This window comes from Dermacentor silvarum, chromosome 1 (genome assembly GCF_013339745.2).
Source record: "Dermacentor silvarum isolate Dsil-2018 chromosome 1, BIME_Dsil_1.4, whole genome shotgun sequence".
In the NCBI taxonomy this organism is placed as follows: Eukaryota; Metazoa; Arthropoda; class Arachnida; order Ixodida; family Ixodidae; genus Dermacentor; species Dermacentor silvarum.
Window position 1 is genome coordinate 295,540,524 of NC_051154.1, and position 20,356 is coordinate 295,560,879.

Below are 20,356 nucleotides of genomic sequence, written 5' to 3' on the forward strand. Positions count from 1 at the left end.
ATTCGTCGACCGCAAGTAGGTTTTCAGTTGCCGAAGACAAGAAAAGGACCTCTCGGATGTGCTCGACGAGACCGGTATGGTCAACGTAATTTTTTTTAGCTTGACCATTTTCGCCAAAATGTTTCGCCGGTGTTCGCCCTTGCCCCCCGAAAACATGGGCACGACGTCATCGAATGTGTGCAATGGTGCCGACTTTTGCTGGCTTACAATGTCAATCAGCATAGGATAGGATAGGAATAAACTTTATTTGTCCAGCGGTTATGTCAATCAGCATATCTCTGTGCAAAATCAAGCGTCCTGGTTCAAGGTCATCACCGTAGAACTAAGTTATATATGCTTCGTCTTCCTTCCCTATAGCAAACTGCTCAATGTGCGATATATGCTGCCACATCTCAGGTGGATGCCTGTTTCTTAACAAAGACAGCACGGTGTCAAGCATTCGTAGAACCTCTGGCGGAACATGTCCTTTGCTGATGGGAACACGTAATCTCTGGAACCTTCTTGATAGCGGCGTGGAGTCATCTTTCGCCTAACAGCTAGAGCACACGGATCCTCAACTCCTACGTTTCCTGCCTCTGTCATACATACGCAGGTCGCGCGCTTTATTTTGGAGGAAATCTGCGCCGGGCAATCCAAGATGGCTGGTCCCTTCGCGTGCGCTGTCTCCCCGCGCGTCTAGTGGTTGGTTTCCGCTGGTGCTTATACGGTGGAAAACACGCTTTCTTGTCAGCGTCTGATGAGTTCTCGTGGAGTACCAATAAGCGACGTGCCCACTGTTGGCTTTGTAGTTGGTGCTCATGCTGTGTTTGTAGCCGGTGCACGCTGCGACGTCCGCAGCAGCGGTAGAAGCGAGCTCAAGGTATGTTTTCTATTTCTCGTTTCATTGCGATAACAATTATATCGACACTCCAGGAAAGTTTTCGCTGTCGTCGTCACCGTGATCATCCGTATAAAGTCGAAAAGCCATACAAATGAGCGACCGATACACTGTGGGGGCGAGAAAAAGCACGTAACAGTGAGCCGACAAGGATGGTAGCTTGATGGGTATTATCATCCTACGCACTCAATTATGCGACAAGCGGGCCGTATCATTGGTGGGTGCAATGATAAAGGGCGAGCAGGGATGTCTATCTACATGCACGCTGTCCTCTTTCCCGCGCTGTCTGTCCTCGCACCTAGTGTTGCAGAGCGCGTAGTCTAAGTTAAGAGACAGGGGTAATTCTTCTTTCTGGGGTTTTGCGTGCCAAAAGACGGGGGTAATTGGCGATCGCTGACAGTGGCAGTCATAAAAATAGGCAGATGATGATGATGAATATAATTTTTAGTGTGTGACAGCGAGTGCTCGTGGTCATCCACTAAGATATTTACAGGTTTACATGCATGGTTCGTGCAATACACGGTGCTTTTTATTTTACTTAGTAAGTGACTGTTACTGCAACTCACATGGGCGATATAACTAACGTATAGACTCGTGTAAGGGCCAAACTTTCTTGTCGCGATTTTGACGAGCATTACAAAGGACCGCGCCATTTTATCTATTTTTTCCGACTACGGGTATGAAATCCACCGTAAAGTACGCTGCTAGGATAAATTCCCCGTTGAGGGCGATCGGAATTACCGCACCGAACGCGACTGCTTCTCGGTTGGATTTTTTTTATATTGGCTGTCAAGTAGGGGGCGTGGCCCTTACATGGGTGCGGCACTTACGCGGATTTATGCGGTAGGAATCTTCCTTCGTGTAATTGTCTTATGCTTCGCTATCACTAATACTTCTTCGCCTTTCCGGCGAAACTGCAGCCTTGGTTTTTTTATTGTGAGTCCGAGTATAAGCGCTGCGGCCCATGACTGCTATTTATTCTCATTTAGAATGAATGCGGCTTGGCCTCATTTCGGTTACTGCGTCAGTTACATATATTTATGATCTCTGCATGCAAGTGGCGATGTTTCCACCTCAAATAAATGTGGTAAATTATTAGAGGAGTTTTTTTTTTTCCATGAGTCGTTAGCATTGCCTATTGGAAACAGAAGCAATACTGAGACACATACCATTCACGTGTATTTCACACGTCTTTGATAAAATACGCTGCCGAAGGGGTCACGGAAGTCTGCAGGTTTTTTAATTGTCAAAAAAGCATGCAAATCAATTTGAAACGAGGTGAACATACAGCTTCATTTTCCTTCTATAGGCATCGGCTATCCATACCATTAGAAGTAATTGTTAGTTGCCACCCCCCCCCCCCCCTACCTCCATCTCTTTAATAAGTTACAATATACTTTATCCTGCATATACATTGAAATATATTGTGTCTGTTCCCAGTGGAAATTAAAAAAAGTTGAAGTGAAAAAATACGGATGAGGTAGCCGAAGCTGGTGCTTCTAATGTGCTTGTCTTCCTATTGTCAAGCTTTGCAGAACGTCCGCGCCAACCATGATACAGAAATCTTTTAGCCACAATAGAATGTTAAGTCAAAAGGTAGAGGTAACTCAAACGAAACCTTCAACGATGTGTGTAACAGAACTCTGGTAATGACACATTAGGGGGTGGGGGGGGAGGGGGGGGCGAGCCGTCCTCCCCTGTCGGAAAACTTCGGAGGGGGCTCGGGCACCGGAGCCACCTCCGTAATCGGCGCCTATGCAGTAGCGGTTGCTGCTTCGCGGTGACAATATTTTTGTAATCAGTTGCACGACATGAAACTTGAGTACGGCCTCTTCCTTACGTTTTTGGGCACATGCTCTACGTCGCTTGGTTCAGATATTAAACCACCAAACGCAGCTAACCGATACGCTTCGTCAGCGCATTTGCGCAAGCGTCACGGAGCACAAAAATAAAAAAAAATCACATCTTCACTCTCAGACGTGGCACTAGGCGTTTATGAAGCGGTGCGCTTTACATTACCGCAACACAAACACAGAACGCAATGAATTGTCTTTATTAAGCTTTAAAAAAATTGGGCGAGAAACAGTGAAGCGAACTCCTCTCCCTCCACCTCACATTGAAAAGTGAAATAATGTTCACTAGCAAAAAACGGAACATTGAACACGCTGGACCATAAACCAAGTCTACCTGATAGTTGCCTCTGCAGCTGTGGTGCATGCTGCTGGATTTGGCATTCTACATACGTGCCAACCTTTACATTTTATCCTAAAATGCCAGATTTGGAGAGATCGTTTAGTTCTGCCGTATTGGCACTAATAAGTTACGAGTTTGCGTCCAGTTTAGGCTAAAGTTTATTAAAAATGCAAAACAGTTCCCGACCGATTTGTCAGCCTGTTTCGAACCTGCTGTATTAATCGCACTTATATATATATATATATATATAACGCCTATAACCAGATTCCTTTGGATGAGAAGTCAAAGAAGTTGACCACCATCAGTACCTACAAGGGGTTGTTCTGCTTCAACCGCCTACCCTTTGGAGTGTCGTCCGCACCAGCCATCTTCCAGCGCACCATGGAAAATATGCTGCGCGGTCTAAGTGGCGTCCAAGCATATTTGGACGACGTCCTGGTGGCAGAAAGGACAGGCGACAGTGGAAGCAATCTTAAGGCAGTGCTCCGACGGTTCCGGGAATGTGGTGTCAAAATGCGGAAGGATAAGTGTTCCTTCAGGAAGTCGGAAGTATCGTACCTGGCACACAAGATCACCAGCGACGGACTTCATCCGCTTGAGAAGAACCTGGAAGTGGTGATGAAGGCACCAAGCCCGAAGAATGTAAGCGAGCTGCGTTCTTAATCGGTCTGCTCACTAATTATAGCAAGTTCCTTCCGAGCATGGCAACGATGCTTGCTCGATTGCGTGACGTTCTGAAGAAGGATTGCCGTTGGAAATGGTCATCGGAGCAGCAACAGTCATTTGACCAATCTAAGGAAGCCCTGCGACATGCCAAAATGCTCACTCATTTTGATCCAAGCAAGTCGTTGCGCCTCGAGTGCGACGCATCTCCGCATGGCATAAGAGCGGTCCTTTCCCATCGAGTTGCCGGCGTCGACAAGCCTATAGGGTTTCGTTCGCGAACACTGACCCAGGCCGAAAGAAATAATTCGCAGCTCGAGGCCTTAGCATTGCTGTTCGGCGTAAGCAAGTTCCGGGTAAAGTTCCCAGAAGGTAATTCTGGGGCGGTAATTCGTACTTGTGACGGAGCCGTTGGTTGGCTTATTCCGCGAAGACCGACCTACACCTGTCATGGCAGCGGCTCGCATCCAGCGTTGGTCTTTGCTTTTGGGAGCGTACCAATACAAGATCGAGCACAAGCCCGGAGGAGACAACCAAAATGCCGACGCCCTCAGTAGGCTTCCAGTCCCGACTCCTAACGATGCCCCTGAAGAAATTTCAGAATACGTGCACTCTTTGCGTCAACTTGACGAGACACCTGTGACGTCACACGAGCTCCGCCGACTGACGGAAGCCGACAAGGTATTTCAAATCGTGAAGTCGTCCATACTGAAGGGTTGGTCTCAAGAAAAAAAAAACAGGTGTAACTGTGCTTGCGAGCGTACGTGGCAAGGAAACTTGAGTTGACTGTAGCACACGGCATCATATTTTGGGGCCATGGATGGTCATTCCGGAAGCCGCGCGTGACAGAATGCTGCAGATGCTGTACGAGACGCACCAGGGAGTCTCGGCTATGAAAGCGGTCGCGCGAACAAGTATGTGGTGGCCTGGACTATACCAGGCAATTGAACACTTGAGCCGCAAGTGTGACATTTGTGTGCAAGCTAGGCCGTTGCCTCCGGCAGAAACGCCGATCAACTGACCACCGACTCAAGAAAACTGGTCCCGCGTTCACCTCTATTTTGCCGGTCCCATGAACGGTGCAATGATCTGAGTCGCAGTGGATTCATATTCCTAGTGAATTGAGGTGGTTCCGATGCAACATGTCACAGCGGAATCGACCATCACGGCGTTGCGGGAGATGTTCAGTCGTTTTGGCATTCCGAGGACGATAGTAACGGACAACGGAACGCAACTTACTTCGGAGACATTTGCGAAATTTCTGTCCGGAAATAACGTGAAGCATCTGTGCACTGCACCGTACCACCCGCAGTCGAAAGGGCTTGCAGAAAGAACCGTACGTACAATCAAAGACGGTCTAAAGAAGCTTCCGCAAGGTAGCCAATCTACACGACTGTCCAGGTTTCTTTTCAACTACCGAAGAACACCGCAAGGAGACAAATCACCGTCACAGAGGCTTCTGAACTACCAAATTCGCTCTCGCCTAGACACATGTCTTCCTCCACCTTTGTCATTTCCTTTATTTTTGCAGGAAGAAACGCCAAGAAAATTCGGTCCTGGCGACGTAGTTTAGGCCCGAAACTTCGGTGAGGGGGAAAAGTGGCTGCCTGGTACAATCAAGCGAACGAGCGGCACCCGTATGGTTACCGTCGAGACATCAGCCGGGCTAATTGAACGGCATCTGGACCAGGTTCGTGTGAGAGACAGCTCTGCGGGTGCTACAGGCGAAATAACTGGGTCTTCAGCTGGAACTGCAGCTCAGCCTACACTCTTAGCACGGTAACGTTTATAAAGGGGCATATTCTCACAAAATTGTGCACCTATAAAGAAAAGTTACATAGTAACCTTTATTTAAGTAACCTTTAATAAAGGGGCTTACTCTCACAAATTTGTAACCTATAAGTTGGAAATTAAATGGTAACTCTTACTTAAGTAACGTTTAATAAAGGGGCATATTCTCACAATTCTGTGCACCTCTAAAATAAAGACTATGTGGCCTATACTAAAGGTTACTATATAGTAACCTTTATTATAGTTACACGTAGCCTTTTTGTATTGTAACCTTTCGTATAAGCATACAGTCTTCACACGTGCGTCGTTCTGCGCATGTCCACGAATTTAGGACATTGATTTTTAGGCCAACCACCAAACTTCACCGCGATGCACTAGCGTAACTCACTGAGCAAAACTTTATAAAAGTTCTACTTCAAATGATCGGCCGAATTTCTACAACTTTCGGTTACCAACGTCAGGAGGATACTCTCTTCTGAAAATATAGGCATTTAAGGCACTTAGTCATAACTTCTCTGCTACGTTCTATTAGCGCTTTGGTCAAGGTTAATGCACTGCTGTAACTCAGCAGGGAAATTACGACTAAGTGCCGTAAAAGCTTATGTTATCTGAAAAAGGTATCCTTTCGACGTAGCTAACGGAAAGTTGTTGAACTTCGGCTGATATTCTGAAATACAATTTTTCTAAAAACGCTGCTCAGTGAGTTAATCTAGTGCCCTGCAGTGAAGTTCAATGGGTGGCCGAAAGAGCAATGTACAAAATTTATGTGCATGCGCAGAAGGACGCGCGGGTGAAAACGTGAAAGACTGTATGCCTATACGAAAGATTACAAAAAAAAAGGTTCATAAAAATGGCCACAGCGTTTATGCCCAAATTTCTTGGACATGACTAATTGTCGAAAACTAAGAAATAATAAGATCTTACGACAAAATGGCATTTTATTGCTGTGAAAGCTTCATAGCGGCGACAGACAGCATTTGCGCCATAGTCAATACAATTATTTGGAGACAAAAGTTTAGCAATTAGCTTTTTTCATTTCTTTAGGGCACATGCAATTGCTTATTGAAGGCAGCCAGTGCTGAAAGCGTACCAATTTGCCCTAATTGTGCCTGGCACCAGTTTCGAGAAATTGAATCTGCAATGAAGTGCATTGCTGTTTCAGTTATTATTTCTGCACAACCTAGGAGCAGCTGCACAACCTAGGAGCAGCTGGAACAGCAATGCATTTTATGGCATGCTTGCAGCAAAATTCTGTAAATATCTCAGCTGGAACAGCAATATATTTTATGGCATGTTCGCAGTATGTGTTTTTTCAACTTCTGCGGCAGAATGCTTTCAGCAACCGGATATAGAGTGCTGATTGACCAGCTCAGCCGTTAACCACGATTGCGTATTTACATGCTAATCAGTCAAACATTGGTAATATTCGTACTAATGATGATTATTAGAGTTTACTGGTGCAATTCGTACTAATAATATTTTCTGAAATTCTGTTGCGATGACTATAAAACTTGTTCAGCAGAAATCAACATTTCGTCTCAAATTCTCTTTTTTTAATATTCAAGGACAGCCTGGTTCACAACGTATAAACCTTTGCCGCCTTGCTATTTTACAGCACAGGTCATTTACACAAGGCAGCTTGCAGGAATTAGTATAGAATGCACGATGGATCAAGACAGTTGTACCTTTTGAAATAAGCTGGCACATACTTGGTAATTTTGGAATAAATGTGCAAAACACAAAATAATTGATGAAATACACAGTATGTTGCTTTTGTATAGGTGAATGCATCGTATACAGGTTCGTCCCACAACATATTTCTTTGCTGCGGGCCATGTTGAAAGGTTATTGCAAAAAGTGTCATGTCGTCATCCCATGATAGTGAGATTTCTAATAATTATATTTTGCACAAGTGAAAAGTATGTCTGAAAAGGCGGCTCATTTCAGAATGAATAAGCATTTCAGCATGCAACATCTCTTGTATCGAAAAAAAATTATAGAAGTATGAGACGGCAGCACCCACATTATGGAAATGATGTGAGTAGCAGCTGTGAGAAGGAAAACTGACACAAAACATTTAGTGAAAATGTTATGATTACTTTATTTGCATATACAAAACAAGGTAACTCAAAGCTTTCCCTTCACAAGCAAAATTACATTTTGCCTTGGTCTGTTTTTTTCTTCACGGCCATGAAGCGATAATGAAAAAACCCCTGGGTACAGCGCTGCCTGGCAGCACAAATTTTTACAGCATCACGAGGAATGGGGCAAAAAAAGAGAAATGTTGAAGGTTCGTGTACAATATGTTCAAATACAAATACATATAAGTTTTAGACTATCACGAGGAGGACAATCTCATCCCTCTTGCGAGCACAATCATGTCTGTTTGCTGTATAGTGTGTCAGTTGCTAATTCTCCGATCTCCTTGCTGTGTAGTGGAGCCTCCAAGGACCGAAAAGTAATCTTACAATCTCATAGTTACTTGTTAATGTCGCCCTTCAAACAACTGCTATTGACATGTAATGAAAGAGGCATAAATAAACCACAAACCGATGAAAAATCACCACACAACAAATAATTAAACACACGAATATGCTCTTCTGTCTAGGAAATGTCGGTAACAATAAAAATTCAAGATTAAAAAACTGAACGAGAATGAATTCTCAAGTCAGTTCGTACTCCCCTCCAGTACAAGTACAAAGGACAACACCGAAATAATGTGACAGTTTAACAGGCAAAACGCAATATCAAGTGATTACAAACTGAATATTAGCACAAAACACCAGTTGCGTGCATGAGGTCAATCTTGTGCGTCCTCACAAAAGTGCAACATAAACTTGAGATTTAAGAATAACCAACACAGTGACTGATAGTGATAAAAAAAAATATTTTAAAAAACAGTGTTTATGAAGCGAGCAAGTAGTTCACTTCAGTAGAACTGAAAAATGCGAGCACGAGCATGAATTGACGGTGAAATATGCGACAGTCACACACCAGCAAATAAATAGTTGAACAGGAAGCATTGCTTACCTAGGACACATTTATTACTGTCTTCGGCATTCATTACAGCAGTCACAACACAAGCCATGCTTACCACTCTCAGGTAAGCGAAGAACTTTTACCATTGGCCATCGGCAATGCGTTTTGTTGCGGCGGCCACGCAGCACGCCAAACATGTCCCTGCTCCACGCCCGGCGTCATGGCTTCTTTTCAGCGGCTCGCGCGCCTTTGCAGTCTTTTTGGTAACTGTACCACGCGTCACGAGCGACTCAGACACACAACACGCTTGGCAAGCGCACGCCACCAAATCGGAGAGCGTAAAAACGTCGTTAAAACGATTAAACAAAGGGCGACACGACCGTTTCAAAACGACCACACCGGCAATACTCCTCCCGCCATGCATCGCGAGAGCTGCGCAATGCAGAGATGTGAGGGCGCTCTTGTTTGGCTGAAGCTGAAGTGCGCTTGATTACGCCCCGCATCTAGCGCAATTAAAGATAATAATCAAACTACAGTTCCGTCAAAGTGTCACAGGACCATATATATCAAGATTCTAATATTATAATGTTTCTGGAAGTTGCTGTTCGTTTGTATTTGTATGTTTTCTCCCTGCTCATTTGGCCGGCCGCCACTGTGGCCTCATACCGTGAACGCATATTCATCTCTCTACGAGGCCTTACTGGAGCGGCTGTCGCCCGCTGTCATGTGAATGTAGCGGCGTGTTTCTCGCGTGTTAGTGAGCGGGCAAAATTGGTGCGTGTCTGGCGTTCTCTAATGAACCCGACATTTTCTGTAATTTAGGAACCACTCCCTCTAATACGTGAAAAATACAAAAAATAAAGAGAAGAAGAACAAAAAAAAAGCGCGTTGGCAAAACATTCAGTTGCAGTGTACAGTAAGTCTGATTACAAAGCATCTTTCTCGCCCTGCAGATTAGTTACTCGGCCTGCTCGACGCTTTGATACTGTTGGTTGTCGAGCTTTTACAGTACTCTAATAGCGTGCGCCCACATGCGTCCTTCAGTGTGCGCCCGCTTAATGGGTGTCGCGTTTCAGGAAAATATAAAACCATGCGCATTGATACACAAGGAAATAATAAAGAACAAAAGAATATTGGGTACAAATATTTATTCAATCACCGTAATGCATCCTGCTTTAGTTTTTGTGCAGGACAGAAGTCTATGTCTTATACCACAGCCTAGCAGGGTATAGCAGCGGTAGCGGGGGGCTTTCCATTACATTGAACCGTAGTGATAATTCATGCCACAACATCGTTCGCCACAATATTCTCCGATGTATGCTCACTGTTTCTGCGGCTTCCTTTTATATTATAATGACACGTATGCAGTAGAGATCAGTGACGAATGAACTTCTGTTGTTTGACTTGAGCATACGCCCGTGCAAGATTTAATTTTTTTGACATTGCGAAAGCAAAGATTTCCCACTGGTATCAATAAAATCTGAATTTAGTCCAACCTGCCTCATTCCCTCGGCCGCGCAACATATCGTAAAGGTTAGTACCGGCTAAATACACCACATCAGGATCCCAATACGACACAGAAATAAGTAAACTTCCAATCCATACAGTAGGTCCACCAAGCCACGCATTCCAACTCTTTTAGAGGTTACAATCTAAAGGTTACAAGACAATTGGCGTTGCAGTAACCTTTAAAATATACGCTTCGGCGCATGTAACCTCTAGCCGCGACGGAAATTTGCGAAAGCACAAAGATCAAATTTTTTTGGCCGCCGAGTAACCTTTATATTATAAAAAAAAATATGGCTGACTAATGGAGTAGCACACGAGGAATAAGGATTATAAACAGGGATAAGGTGCCTCAGAAAGGCTGGCCAACGTTTCGATAGGTCCTCCTATCGAAACGTTGGCCAGCCTTTCTGAGGCACCTTATCCCTCTTTATATTATAAGTTACTTGCAATTATAGGTTAACTTAAACGTTATCCATGCTAAGAGTGTAATGAAGCCTCAACCACCGAGGAGTCAGCAGAGCCCGTGCTTCGCCGTTGGACTCGAGTTAGAAAACCAGTACAACGGTATCCACAATGAGGAGGGAGGACTGCTGCAAAGTAGATTGCGCTGCGCGTGCGCGCGCATGGCTTCGCGTGGTGCTGTGATAGCGCTTGTTTACTTCTGCACTGATTTGTACCTGGATTTACTTGTTTGGTTTGACAGGCGGCTATAAGAAGATAGCCGCTACGAAAAAAAGGGTTCTTGTTCTGGCAGCCTTCGTCTGGTGCGTGCCTCGGATGCTACGCTCCGTCCCCGGCACGTTGTAGCAGTAATAAAACAATTTTTAATATTTTTCACTAATTATTACTATTTTCTGGCTTCGACTGTAGTATTTTTCAACTGCTAAAGTTGGCAGGTCTTCATTGAAAGGCGAAGCATCTCAATCGATGCTTCGCCTTTCGGGCGAAACTGCGGCTTTTTTTTTTTTTGAGCATGCTCCAACTCGCCCAACAACTTATTGTGTATCGCATATTTAACATGCGTATGGCATATTAAATATTTATGTGAGCTTCCCCTGAGGTATATTCGGGCCTTGTTTGTGTTACTATGCTTCTTTGTTTCAATAAAAATAGGAACACCTTCTAATCCTTGCTTAGTTAGTATATCAAGATTGTATTCAAGCCTACATGAGCGAAACAACCATGGGTAGGAGCTACACGGGTTCATGAATCAATAATAAGTGTTTTGATCTTGCCAAAATCGGCATTCTGTTTTCATGAATAGGGTGATCATTTATTCTCCCACTAATATGTTCTTTTGTTTATCAAAATGACCCCTTTTATAACATTGCACGCAACGACATCTTTGAAAAAGAGTTAGGGTAGAGTTTTGGGCCATTCATGATGTTCTTCATAGGCCGCTCGCAAATACGAGACACAAAGAAAATGAAGACAAACGCACAGAGTTTTTCGTGCATGTGCCTTTGTCTGGTGTCTCACCTTTGTGCGCGTTGTGCATGGGAAACTTGAAAAACAATTCATGTTTATGGGAGGAGTGACACAGCGTTGATTTCTTAAAACCTTTGTGCCTGCACCGCTACTTATTGTATAGAGCTCTATGCTCTCTTAGAAAAGCGAAAAATAAAGCTTTATTATTAATGTATCTACATGAACATAGGGTAAAATGTAAACAAATCTCCGCCTCAATTTAAAAAAAAATATTATAATGTGTGGGCTTTGTTACGTATGCAGTCTGGCCTCTAGCATTTCGTGTACGAACTCATGTTCCATAGATAAGGGAGGAAAGTATAGAGTTCTAGAAATAGCACACCCAGGTGTTTTTTAACAGCGGAGCTGTTTAAGTCAGCCTCCGAGTCCGTGGCGCGTCGGAAAAAAATGTGGGCCGATCCTGGCGGTCGTGCGGAAAGGGTCCAAGCGCAATGGCACATACCCCTGTGAACTAGCGAAGCTGAGCCTGGTTAAGTCTAGATAAGCATGGTTGGGACTACTTCAGCTTAGTCGGTCATCGATAGCCAATCAATAGCTAATAGATAAACGATTAACAATCAGTAAGTTCCAGAATATGCTGGGGATGACTTGGTAGTGCTTAGCCTAGCCCAAATACATGGCCATTACCTTGCGATAGTCAATCGACAGCCAATCAATAGCTATTCGATAATCGATCAATAATCAATAAATTCCGGAATATGCTGGGGATGACTTGGTAGTGCTTAGCCTAGTCCAAAAGCCAGGACTAGCTAGTTGCCCATCAGCTCCGCTGTCTCTTTAGCATAGCGCCTCCCAGTGCAAGCTACGCAAATTTTTTGCGTACCCAATGCCCCACAGCCATGATTTCACTCTTTTGTGCATGTGGCAGTTTGTTGCCGCTAATTTCCGTTGCATAGGCAAACTTGAAAGAACGATAAATTGCAGCAATGAAGTCCATCTGAAGCTGTTTATCAACATCAGGACTTCATTGCTGAGTTGGAGTTCTGGGTTACTCTAGAATGTTTTTCTTTTTTTTGGAGGGGGGAGTAGACTGGGAGGGGTAGAAACGTAGACTTCTCGCCAAGTTTGATTCACAGCGGATATTTGAAGTGGTCAGTATAAAAAGACCCCATATCATAAGACCCCTTCCCAAGCCGGCAATGGTCCAGTAATCGTACTAGCCTCGTATTTTCTCTAATACTTCAATATACGAAAGGTATTCAATTTTTCAAAAAGAGCACTTCGATCCCGAAGCGCTAGATTAGCGTTGAAGTTTGAGACATTGGGACACTACTGCGACATTTAGACAATGCTTATGAAACGAGCTAAATACCTGCTGTTCAGTGGTGTCACAAGTGCTGTCGCGATTCACTGTAGTCACAATGGTATTAAAATATATAGCTATGCCACAATTTACTCCATCTAATTCGCATGCCGCAATTAGACGGCGAAATTTGAGTAAAGGTGTGAACATTTTCTAAATACTGCGACGTAATGATGACAATGAGCATTACATCAAGTAAATCGGGAAGCAACTTCGTCAAATGCCACGGTTGCTGAGGCAACAAAATATAGTTCTAGACAAGCAATCACCACGCTTCACACAAGCACATTTACGTAGATGGGTAAAAAGAAGAAATTTCGCTTGCCTGCGAAGGTTCTCCGAAAGTGCGCATCTGCCTACGTGATAAGTACTCCCTCACGGGCTGGGTACTCGCCGCCGTCATGGAAATGCTCCCAAGTAAAATCACAGCCAGTGCTACCGCCATCGTCACACAAAGTCCAGGGCTCCGCACAATGCTCTTCTTTTCCTATAAATAAGACTTAAGTAGCTTTCGCTGGTGTGCGTGGAGAACACGACATTTGCCAAACAGTGTAATGACGCATGCGCAATGACCCGACATGTATTTCTGCTAAAGGGCAGTCATTATTATTATTATATCGTAAAAAATGAAAAGGGCCTTTCGAGGCATTTTGTTTCCTAAAGGACATTTCCACTTTCATGTGCACAGGTAGTCGCGTACACACGTACGGCGCACGTTTGGATTCGTGCTTTACAGATCGGGGCCGAAGAAAAAGGTGAGAGAAACAATGAAATAGGCTGATATGTTAGAAATAGGCCACAGCTAGCATCAGAACCAAATTTTCATACCGTTGTTGAAGAATGCTTTCTTCTAAATGGTAGTTGCGTAGTACATTTTGTGTTGGAACGAGGATGGTCGTCACATCTACCTTGACGTCAAAAAAAAAAAGGCAACCTGGTTAACAGTAGCTCCTCCGAATTTCCGCTGCGTACTTTACCACAAAATACTTGAGCACTGTCTCGTTATTAGGACATGCGTCAGCAGTCACCCGGTTGCTCACGTCGATGATACAAATCTACGGCTCTGCGCAGTTGTTTGGCGTGCGATGCATCCTTTACGAACCCGCTATTAGCTTGAAGAAGCGAATGTCGCCATATTCCCGGTATTCATTCTGCTTTGCAGAATGCTTCATGAGGTACATGACGCTTCGACAACAACAGCAAGCCTGACAACCGCCCGTTAACACCTCTTGTTCCCTATAGGGAACAGGAAAATCGCATCGTTTTAAAGAGAGAGAAAGAGGAGAAGCTGCGTCTCTTGATGGCCCGTTGCGAGTAACAAAAGAACGCTATAGCGGAATCACGCTGTGTAAGTGTCCATGCGCTTATACTTACACTGACGGTTAACTAGCGTCAAAACCCGCCGCGCTGGCTTAGCGGCTGTGGTGCTGCGCTGATAAGCACGAGATCACGGGATCAAATCCCGGCCGCAGCAGCTGCATTTCGATTTGGAAGAAATGTGGTCAAAATTAATCCGGCGTCCCCCAATAGGGCGTGCCTCGTAGTAAAATCGTGGTTTTGGCACGTAAAATCCAAGAATTCATTCAGCTAAGGCGCAAATTCTAGGAGAATTGCAAATTATTACTGTTTTTTAATAGCTTCGGACATGTGCTTCTGCTATTTTTCCACATGGTCACATCGTTGTAGAGTATGGGCATGTTGCGCACACTGCATAGGAAGCTGCATATTAGGTGATTTATTCATTCATTCGTTTTTTATGCCGATTATTTGTGCTGCGAGATGCGCAATGAACCTTGAATTCACGCTCTGCGGATGGCGTTAGAACAATATGAGGCCGTGCCCTCTTCGTAGAAAATAGGTCCATGAAGCGCTAGCCGCGGTGTGGCTGACGCTGCAGTTTCCGCCCCATGAAAGCAGATCAGGCAATAGCAATAAGACCTCCGCGAAGAGATGTTCCTTGGCTGCACAATACAAACGAAACAAGGAACGGAAAACAATGGCACACGTTCGGCTGCTGAAAAAAAATAATACTTTGTGTATTCACTTACGAGAATGCACAAGGACCATATCATTGAATATATATATATATATATATATATATATATATATATATATATATTAAGAATGAAAACTGAGAATCAAAATATACCGAAAAGAACTGCGGACGAACGCAGATATATAGTTATCGTGTGCATGTTCCTTTAATTTATTCATTCAGTGCATATACTCGTTCCCCATGGAGAACCGTTTCCAATGGAGTTCGCATTGCCTTTGCTATAAAGCTCCCATTTAATATCTGGCCGCACCTATATCGGTCGTAGCATACGTCCAGCATTGCAAGGAAACCGCATTGTCAATAAAATACTTGGCCCAGCTTTTTACCGCTCGATCCATTCGCAAAACTGTATATCACTTCGGGGAAGCGATTTCCGCCATATCACATGCTAGGTTTCTTCGATTTGGCTGCCCTTTCTTTACTAGTTCCGTTGCGGTACCGTGCTGTGAGTGCGGCAGAGTGCAGTACTAGTTCAGAATGTTGAAGCGCAGCACCTCCTCTAGCGCTGCACGTTTATTTCGAAAGATGAACAGAAAAGTGCAAGCAATATGTTTCCCTGCTCAGCGCATTTCGCCCTTTTGGCGCAATTGTGTCGTAGAGTCTGCTCTCGAGACTATACGTGCGTGCTGCGGAGCATTTCGCAGCGTCTGCTTGAGTCGCCGCATAGTTCTACGGGCGCTTTTTGAGTTGTTGCTGCTCCTCGCTGTCCGAGAAATTATATATTTTTTCAAATATGCTGTGCTCGAAGTGTGGCTCCTGTGTGGCTATGTTTCGGCAATCTGGCAGCAACTCAGTGCGCAGGCCTGTCGTTGAGCTTTTTGACTAATTTGCATGTAGCAAAAGGGAGGTGTATTTTCGTTTCGTTATCGAAATAATCCCTATTGTGATACTACTACATACGTGGTGAGAACGGAAAGGTGGGCGTGGATGCTGTTTTTTCATCAGCGAACGCGTTCCAAGAGAAACATGTGCGATCGAAACTGAATTTTACGCATCCCATGACTTTAATAATCTGCCCTCACGACTATTCAAGCATCGAGCTCGTACCTCGCATTCTTATGCCAGCTATATGAACCGTTGTAAGCAAAGCGGCAGATATTTACGGCCTCGAACCATTATTCAACTTGCTCTGCGCCATGTGGCCTGCTACGCAAAGCTTGCACGATGCTTCCACTTCCTTAGTAGCGAGTGCAGGAGAACCGCAAATTAGTGCAAGACGTGCTTTGAACGAAGCCAAATCAAAGAGCCGGGGCATGCATGCTTCGCGGTCTGCACTGTAATATCGAGGACGAAAGTGCTGCAATCCCAGAACTAGCTCAGAAAGTGCAGCGAAATTGGAAGGACCAGCTGTGTGCGAAAGGAAAGTGACGTCAAAAAGGAAATGTCGCATACAAGAACTGAAATTTGGGAGCGTTTGTAAAAATTCATACTTGACTTGAAGCGCAAAAAACTTTTTGCATTCGTTTGTGGCGCTTTAAGTCAAGTACTAAATGTCTCATGTTTCCAAGCGCGGTTTATAGCCATTGACCGTTTTATGCGATTTTCTGCGCCTCGCGTTCTAGCCTTTCACAGAGGCCATTGACTGCCGAACTTGATCATGTGTGATCCCGTGCGTCAATCGATGGACGGAACTGCTTGAGAGGAAGACGCGTGGCCTAAAATTCTACAGTTCTGACGCTGGAGAACGGAGAGAGATTACTTCAAAGGCAACTAAGGTTAGTCTAACCGTATATGGCTGACAAGCTACTCCGGATGAAAGTGAGTGACAGGTGACGCCACAGTCACTCCAAGAAGAGCGATTACAACGGCAGAAAACATGCACGCACACTAAAAATTAGCTACAAGGCTTAATTGAGACCTGTGGCTATCATGAACGTTATAAGCTTAATTGTATCACGACTCCTGAAGAGCATGGTGTAAGTCCTCGGGAACACCGCAATCTCAACACGTTAGCTTGACATTATTTTATAGTATTTTCGTCTAAATATTTTACAGATAAAACAAAAACGAAGAAGTCTTCTGAGAAGAAAGAGTGATCATCAAGAAAATGTAACTTTGATTCATACTGAAAGAAAAGACGAAAAACAAACCTCTTTGAACTTTTTTACTGAACAACTCACGTAGCTCCGCGAAGTCCATCAAAGCAGGTTTTGCGATACGAGAAGAAAAAAATGGAGAGCGGTTGCGACATTTGCTGCATATCGCTCTCCACACTTTCACAGCAGCTCACAAAAGGCACACAGACAAGGCCCGCGCACTCAATCCTCAAACTGTCGCTGCTTCACCACGCAGCGCGTTGTTGAACGGCACGTTCGTTTCATTTCCGTATCTTCATTTGGCATTTCATTACCATGTGTTCATTCGTTTCCGGCTCTGGTTTTGAAACAACGCGCTATGCAGGCTGATCATATTTAAGTTTTCGGAAATTTTAAAAATCACCTGATGCAGTTAATATAATTCTATTCCTTGAGCTGGATTATTCGGAGAGGTGCACGTTACTTGCACGAGGAACTAATACGCACATTTAACTATTTAACAACAACCTTAGTAATTAACTTCTTTATTAGTTACTTTACGGCGCGCATTTCAATTTACAAGTTATAGCCCGGGAGCTTGCAAGGCATGTTCATCCACTTGAAATGAATTTCCAGGATGGTAAGTAATGCCCGCCTCTTCGAATATTTTAGAGCAACGAAAAGAATTTATTGGCCACGCGTGATTAAAAAAAATTTCCTAACACTTAAAGGTAATCACCCCGTATAGGGTGACTAACCACACGTTTGTGCGGTTGCTCATGTTATTAGCCCAGAGCGGGGCCTACAGGGGCGCTGCGAGTGCCACTCGCATGACGTCAGGCCCAGCACTGGTCTAACACCGGTCGTTTGTTAGAGTTCATGCTGCGTATGCGTGCCTCCCAGTTATTCAGTTTCTTCGCTTTCGTTTTACATGCTATAGTACACTTCTGACGGTCCTTTCAAATAGCTTTTTCAGCTTTTTCGTTCGTAAAAAATTACGGCAGAACTCGTCTCACAATGACTGCATTCGCCGGTAATGCGATTAGTATTCGAGCAATGTATATAGCGACACACCGTATTCTTCAAGTCAGATCATTTAACATCTGCGGTGGTCGTTGGGTTCTTCTTCTTATTCTTCTTTCTGGGGTTTTACGTGCCAAAACCAGTTCTGATTTTCAGGCACGCCGTAGTGGAGGGCTCCGGGTTAATTTTGACCACCTGGGGTTCTTTAACGTGCACTAAAATGCAAGCACACGGGCGTTTTTGCATTTCGCCTCCATCGAAATGCGGCCGCCGCGGCCGGGATTCGATCCCGCGATCTCGTGCTCAGCAGCGCAACGCCTTAGCTGACTGAGCCACCCCGGCGGGTGGTGGTCGTTGTGAGACTTCATTTGCGTGGGATATACGCGACCTATCCAGGTATCGTGCCACTTCGCTATGGCACTCGCTTGCCATGGTCGCCAATGAGCACGGGGTTATGACGACGACTGAATGACGCCGACGCAGTGACGACGATGTCGTCATACCATGACGACAATGATATGACGACTTTGCGACGATGACCATGGCATACGTCACGACGACGGCATGGCGAGAGTCGTGACGAAAGTTAGAATCACAACGATGGAGCGACCGTGATGGCATCACGACGACGGTATGACAACGAATGCGTGACGACGACTGTGCCACGACGGTGCAATGACGACGATGGCATGCAAATGCCATCGTCGTCAAATGCGTATCTTGCAACCGAGCGCAGGGGGAACTGGCAATGCAATCTCCCACGCGAAAGCAAAAAAGCGGGCAGGCAGCGCGGGAGGGGAGGGGGGAGCAGCTTCTACTCTGCCAACAAATACGCTTGCACTGGCTGTGGTGGCGGTCGCCCGCACCGTCTCTTATCTCCACACGGCTCTGACCTTTGTACGCGCTGTGCATTCGCCGCTCAGTTGCCGTTGAACCGACAGACCAAACAATTTTTCGCCCGCTGCAACGGCTGCGCTTGCTGCCAGCGCTTTGACAGTCGTTGTCTGCGGTCACTCAGTGTGATCTATTCATGTTTGCTTGTGCGCGATGACACCATGCTTGTCAATTCAGTTAGAAAGCGAATGTGTCCAAGTTTATGCAGCCGATAAAACTACTATCCCTACTCCGAATAGCTCTCTACCATTTTGCTATCGCAATTGATGCTTCGCCTTTCGGGCGAAACTACGACATTTTTTACTAGTTAACTTAACGACAGTGCCCTACCTATTGGCTGGGAAACCGGTAAGGTGACCCTGCTTTTTAAATCGGGAAACCCACATAACCCTTTGAATTACATACCCATATCATTAACTTCGCTACCCTGCAAAGTTTTTAAGCACATCATTTTCACTCACCTTGTAAACTTTCTTGAGTCAAACAATTTTTTTGTCCTCATCAACACGGGTTCAGGAAATCTTTTTCTTGTGAAACACAACTAATAACAATTACTAGCATGCGTTCTTGGACTCGGGTTTTCTGACGGACTGCATTTTGTTTACACTTTTCTAAAGCCTTTGATAAAGCTAATCACCAGTTACTTATCTATAAGCTAAGCTTTCTAAATATTGAACCTTTATTATTCAAATGAATTTGTAGCTTGCATAATCGACGAATTAACAAAAATTCACTAATTAAGTTTTGACTAATTACCTCAAGGCCCATATTGCAATTGGAATGAATTCTCAGGATTGCACCAGTTTCGAGATTTCGTCCAGCACTGCTAGGAAATCGCAGTGTCAATAAAATACCTGGCGCAGCTTTTTACTGCTCGATAAATTCGCAAATATGTATATCACTTCCGGGAAGCGATTTCCGCTATCTCACATGCTAGGTTTCTTCGATTTGGTTGCCGTTGCCACACTAGTTCCATTGCGGTACCGTGTGCGAGTGCGGCAGAGTGCAGTGCCAATTCCAAATTTTCAAGCGCAGCACCTGCTCTAGCGCTGCACGTCTATTTCGAAAGACGAATAGAAAAATTGGAGGACGCTTAAGCTGCGCCTTTAAGAGTCGAACGCGATAGCGTTATCGGGCCCCGTGAGCATCACATTTTATTGCGATAGCAATTATATGGACACTTCAACCGGATTTCTGCCGTCGTCGTCGCCGTCGCCGTGAGGTTCCCTATAGATAAAATCTTCGCCGCGCGCCGTATGCCCGAGCGGAAACGTGCGGGGACGCGCGCTATCACGGAGAGCGAACGCACTCAATCACCCACGCGCACGCAAGGAAGCGGAAAGCCAGGGCCGGAGGGAGCAGGGGGGGGGGGCACTTCTCTGCCAACAACCGCGCTCGTCGCTCGTCCGCACAGTCTCTTATCTCTCCCACGCGCAAGCAAGGAAGCGGGAAGCCAGCGCCGGAGGGAGCGGGGGGGGGGCGCACTTCTACGCTGCCAACAACCGCGCTCGTCGTTCGTTCGACCGCACCGTCTCTTATCTCCACACGGCTCTGACCTTTATGCG

At 45.0% G+C, this 20,356-nt stretch overlaps 1 protein-coding gene across 4 annotated transcripts in view; it reads right to left on the reverse strand.

Annotated features, from left to right (window-relative positions):
• Nucleotides 1-13,339, reverse strand: part of LOC119452947 (uncharacterized) — an 87,233-nt gene extending 73,894 nt beyond the window's left edge. For all 4 annotated transcript variants that reach the window (XM_049660376.1, XM_049660374.1, XM_049660375.1 and 1 more), the window contains exon 1: nt 13,129-13,339. In XM_049660376.1, the coding sequence (XP_049516333.1) occupies nt 13,129-13,248 (120 nt within the window). In that variant the 5' untranslated portion in view covers nt 13,249-13,339. The remainder of the gene's footprint in view (nt 1-13,128) is intronic.
• Nucleotides 13,340-20,356: the final 7,017 nt, after the last annotated feature.